This window comes from Helicoverpa armigera, chromosome 8 (genome assembly GCF_030705265.1).
Source record: "Helicoverpa armigera isolate CAAS_96S chromosome 8, ASM3070526v1, whole genome shotgun sequence".
NCBI lineage: Eukaryota > Metazoa > Arthropoda > Insecta > Lepidoptera > Noctuidae > Helicoverpa > Helicoverpa armigera.
Window position 1 is genome coordinate 3,801,845 of NC_087127.1, and position 5,664 is coordinate 3,807,508.

Genomic DNA, 5,664 nt, shown 5'->3' on the forward strand with positions numbered 1-5,664 from the left:
AAACGCTGCTAAGCGTGAGTTAAGTTTCTGTAGCTTTAGAAACAAACCCAGACACAAAGTGCACATTTAAGAAATGCGAGCTTCCTCGTTTGAATATTATACGCAGTATGTATGTACTTACTTTCAACTTCTGATCACAAATACACTGTTCTCCATTATGAATAGTCACAATCAGACCCGAGCCGAGTCTAAAAAAACACCTTTTATATATCTACGTTTACATCATTGATATCATTCAGTTCAGTAGTAGCGCGGCGGTCACCGCCGGCGCCGGACGTGTGCGAGAGCAGGCTCTCCACAGTTCCTGGCGTGTCCGCTGGAGGGCGCCACAGTGTCGTGCACAGTGTCGAGCACGGCGGCGAGCGCCGTCAGTAGCGCGGCGGTCACCGCCGGCGCCGGACGTGTGCGAGAGCAAGCTCTCCACAGTAACTGGCGTGTCCGCTGGAGGGCGCCACAGTGTCGAGCACGGCGGCGAGCGCCGTCGGTAGCGCGGCGGTCGGTAGTAGTAGTGCTGCGGATACCTCCCGCTTTATACGTAGAATCTGCCCCGGCGAAGATGGCACACCAACGCTGATAGGCAACCGGTAGTGGCGGATTCGGCGAGGCAGTGAAGTCTTGTGATAGGCTTAGGGCGACGACAGAGGTCAAAAGTGCTCGTCGGCCATTCACTGCATCCGAAACCTTCTCCAGTCGTGGCGGCTCTCCGTTCCACTGGGAATAGAGGGTGGAGAACGAGAGAGTGCGTCTGTGTCTGCGCAAACACTTACGCACTTAAATATTTCACGCGCAACTGACTGCTTCTGGTTACTGGATCCTGATAAAAGACCTGCGGCGATGGGCTCAAGTAGAGAGGTTGGATGGTGGTGCACGCCCACCTGAACCTTGGTGGTTTTGTCTGAAGCCTGCACGTATGGCAGCCTAAGGAGAGTGGTCGTTTCTGCACTGCACTTGGGACAACAGTGTGGATTGGGCAGCACCTTAGGTGATGAAACAGCCCTATTTAGGGAGGCACTGCTTCCCCCGCTCAGCCGGGGAGGGGGCTAGAAAAGGTGTCCTAAAAAAATGCTTGTCCCGTCAAATTGGGGGAGTAGCAACCGCGGCTGCTTAGGCACCCCATTACTCGCGGTCGACGTAACAAGAAAAATAAGACAAAAACATCATTTATGACATTTGGCGCATGGAACGTGCGTACATTAATCGATAATGACGGAAACCTTTGCCCGGAGCGTAAAACTGCTGTCGTAGCACGTGAACTTGCTCGATAAAATGTAGACGTGGCAGCTTTAAGCGAAACACGCTTAGCTGACCAAGGCGAACTTGAGGAAATCGGCGGTGGTTATACATTCTTCTGGAAAGGAAGACCCCAAAGTGAACGAAGGTTAGCTGGCGTAGGGTTTGCCATCAAATCCACCATCGTAAAAAAGCTGCCAGAATGTCCACAATACATCTCGGACCGCATTATCACATTACGCCTTCACCTACCAAACGACAACTACCTGAATGTGATAAGCGTATACGCACCAACAATGAGTAACGAGGACAGTGTCAAAGATCAGTTTTATGAAGAACTTTGCCAATGCCTTACCAGCATACGTTCAAGCGAACAAATACTGCTGCTAGGCGATTTCAACGCGAGGGTTGGCAGAGATTCTGAGTCGTGGCCGGGCGTGATTGGAAATAATGGTGTGGGCAATATGAATAGTAACGGACAATTACTACTCACACTCTGTGCCCAATTCGACCTCACCATCACAAACACTCTGTTTAGGCTTCGCGACAAATTCAAAACCACCTGGATGCACCCGCGTTCTAAACACTGGCACCTCCTCGATTACGCGATAACGCGACGAAGGGACATCTCCCAGGTGCATATCACACGCGTTATGCGCGGCGCGCACTGCTGGACTGACCACAGGCTTTTGGTAACTAAGTTGAGACTCCGCCTTCGTGAACCACGAAGACCCTGCAGGGCTAAACCAATATCTCTCAACTTAGATCGACTGGATTGTAAAGATCTTCAAGAATTCCAGAAAGGCCTAAAAGATGCGCTAGATGTGTTTGATGCCCAGCAAGGTGACTTAATATCAAAATGGAAACAGATCTCATCCACCGTACTGACTGTGGCTACGGAAACCATAGGATACAAAAAACGAAACAACGAGGACTGGTTTGACCAGAATGATAGGGCCCTAACTGAAGCATTCAAACAGCATCGTGTACTCATAAAGCGTAATGAAGGAAATCATGAATCCAGTCAAGAAGTCCGAAGTAGTGGTGATTCCTTAAGGAAATTAACGAGGAAGATGAAAGATAGATGGTGGCTTGAAAAGGCAAAAAAGATACAGTGGCTTGCAGATACCCACCAACTAGGCGCTTTCTATGAAGAAATGCGTAAGTTGATTGGCGTTTCCATAAAAAACTGCACTCCGTTAAGATCCCTAGTTGGTTCTCAAAAGCTCACTGCTAAGCAGGATATACTTGATCGTTGGGCAGAGCACTTTAACCACCTGCTCAATGTAGATCGATCAGCAGATCTTGAGCATATAAGGCGTATCCATCCTCTGCCGCCGAATGAGTCGCTTGCTGAACCACTAACTTTTGCTGAAGTTGTTCAAGCCATCAAAGAGCAGAAAAATAAAAGCAGTTGGCGTTGACAACATCGCCGGAGAACTGCTGAAATACGGAGGAGCAACTTCATACTTACATCTGGCAAATTTTTGATCGCATTTGGAACGAGGAAACAATACCACCTGAATTTAAAATATCCCGTATACAGACACTGTATAAAAACAAAGGAGACCGTTCCGACTGCAACTCCTACCGGGGTATATCGCTCCTCTCTGTCCCTGGGAAGATATTTGCCAGAGTTCTTCTCAACCGGCTTTTACCAGTCTCCGAAGCCATATTGCCAGAAACTCAGTTTGGGTTTCGACCTAACAGGGGCACCGGCGAAGCCATCTTTTCCATCAGGCAACTCCAGGAAAAAAGCCGAGAACAAGGCCAACCTTTGTGTATGTGCTTCGTGGACTTAGAAAAAGCTTTTGACTGCCGTGCCGAGGGAAGCCCTCTGGACTTTACTGGCAAAATTAGGTTGTCCTGAGAAGTTTGTGAGAATGATTCGCCTTCTGCACGACGAGATGACCTGCTGTGTTACTTAGAATGGTGACCAGTCAGAGTTCTTTCCTGTCACCTGTGGGGTCAAACAAGGTTGTGTGCTTGCGCCAACACTGTTTGCTCTCTACTTTTCTGTCGTTGTCAGTGAAGCACTCAAACAAACTTCTGCTGGAATCAAAATACGTTTCAGGACTGATGGGGGACTTTTCAACCTGGCCAGATTAAAAGCATATACTAAAGTATCTCATGCTCTTATAACGGAGATCATGTACGCTGATGATCTGTGTTTTGTTACCAACTCTGCACAAGAGCTCCAGAACCTGATGACTAACCTTCAGGAAGTCTGTTGTCGTTTCGGTCTAAAAATCAGTGTTAAGAAAACTGAGGTAATGGCAAGCGACTCTCAAGGAGCTACAGAACCTATCAAGGTAAACATTGGCGATACTGAGCTGAAGCAAGTGGATACCTTCAAATATCTGGGCAGCACAATTACATCCAAGTGTGACCTTGATACCGAAATAAACCATCGCATTGGCGCTGCATCAGCTGCTTTCGGTAAATTACGAGCCAAGGTCTTACACACACATGATTTTAAGCTTTCGACAAAAATCTCCGTTTACAAGGCCATAGTCCTCCCAAATCTTTTATACTCGGCTGAAACATGGGTCCTCTATCGGAAACATATACAGGCGCTGGACCGATTTCATCTAAAGTGCATAAGAGACATTCTGAAAATCAAATGGTCGGATCGGATTAGAAATACCGAAGTGCTACGACGCGCGAATGTCTGCGGCATAGAAGCGTACCTGATGCGGCGACAGCTCAGATGGTGCGGTCATGTTTTACGCATGGATGATGATAGGGTGGCCAAACGCATCTTCTTTTCTGAACTCCAGAACGGCAGACGGAAACAAGGTGGCCAGTTCTTACGCTTCAAGGATGATCAGAAAAGACACATGAAAAGGTGCAACATTGATCCTCAGAACTGGGAGACAAAAGCCATTTGCCGCCCTGAATGGAGAGGCCCACTTAAAATGCGATCAAAGATTTCGAACAGCAAAGGAAATCCGCACTGGATGCGAAGCGTGATGCTCTTAAGGCTAAAACACCAGTAGCCATTCATTATAACTGTGGACGGTATCCTAACGTGCAGCCAATGCTCGCGCACGTTTACACATAAAATAGGGTACTGCAGCCATCAAAGGGCGCATAGAAGAGCTGATCATCCTAGTTCTCTCAATGATAACTGAAAGCAGTCACCATAGCCGAAATCGGCAGGGAAGTATATATCATTCAGTTACAAAGACTTGCTATAAAACGTGTTTTCGCTAAATGTACTATTATTTTTTTGAAAACATTTATTCCCAACTCTGATCTCATGGAGATGGTGTCCGACTATCACCACTGTGTGGACTGTGCGAACTATCGTACCCGGCCCAGGTTTAAGCCATGGTCTGGGGCGAGAAGAAATGGGATGAAAAAGAATGAGGCGGCGGAACGATTGAAAATTCCCACTGCGGTAAGAAACCACAGGAGCCGATTCCCAGCCACCATAGGCGTGGGCGATGAGTTTTGAGTGGGTCGTCGACCATCCGGCTCCTAGGAGACCCGTGTCTAACATGCCCATGTCAGCGATGCGCGTTATTTCACGCGCCCCTTTAGGTGATTCTGCAAACCCCAGTGAGGCCCACCAGAGCCAAAGCCTAACACTCCCTCACGCTGCACCCAATGCTGCACTGCTCAATGCACAAAAGACTGCATTCTCTAATGAAAAGTCAAACTAATGGCTGAGAATAACGTAACTTTCCAGGATGCCATGCAACGTGTTGCACATACCCTGGCCTTTGGGAGCTTGGTAATCCTTTTCTCCACCTTCACAAAAACACATAGGAAGTGGTGAAGGGGTTTTGGGGGCTGTCTTTTGTTTTTACTGAATTATCAGCCTAATTTGAATAATCGTTTTTAGTTTTTTTCACTTGAGTTTTGTATAGTAATGAATTGGACGTCTTCAGAACGTATTTACCAAATCTTAGTGGTCATCCTGCACACCCGCTTCTCTAACTATATTTGCAGGATCAACAAGATTGTTTTAGTTTGTTATATTAACTACGCTACTATAGCCCACTGTCGAAGAAACTTTTTACATCAATTCTGGAGAAGCTACATAATTATTAGCCTGTACACAGGCTTATGTTTGCTGGCTGCACCAAGAAGTGACAAATTGCGAGCGCACATTTTGAAAAAAAACTGCAGGCTTCAAGTACGAACACAAACATGAATTCTCACAGATATTGGCCTGTTCGTGAACTAATTCAAACAATTCGGTGGAATCCCAACTTAACATACACTCAGCGGCACGGAATCTGGCCCAAGCACATTTTGGCCTTATAACCATTATTTAAATGAAAAATCAGAATTTTTATTTTAAAACTGTTTAATTTACTCATTTTCCAATAGAAAATGACTAACAGACAACAGAATTATGAGGATTTTCATTAAGTTTAATTGAGTTAGAAAACAGAGTCCTTTACCGCAATAATCACCATAAAC

General features: G+C 46.5%; 1 protein-coding gene across 1 annotated transcript; it reads left to right on the forward strand.

Annotated features, from left to right (window-relative positions):
- The first annotated feature begins 1,526 nt into the window (after nucleotides 1-1,526).
- On the forward strand, nucleotides 1,527-2,654 carry LOC135117205 (uncharacterized). The gene has a single exon (XM_064035798.1). It carries the CDS (start codon nucleotides 1,527-1,529, stop codon nucleotides 2,652-2,654), a length of 1,128 nt encoding a protein of 375 aa, XP_063891868.1.
- The last annotated feature ends 3,010 nt before the right edge of the window (nucleotides 2,655-5,664 follow it).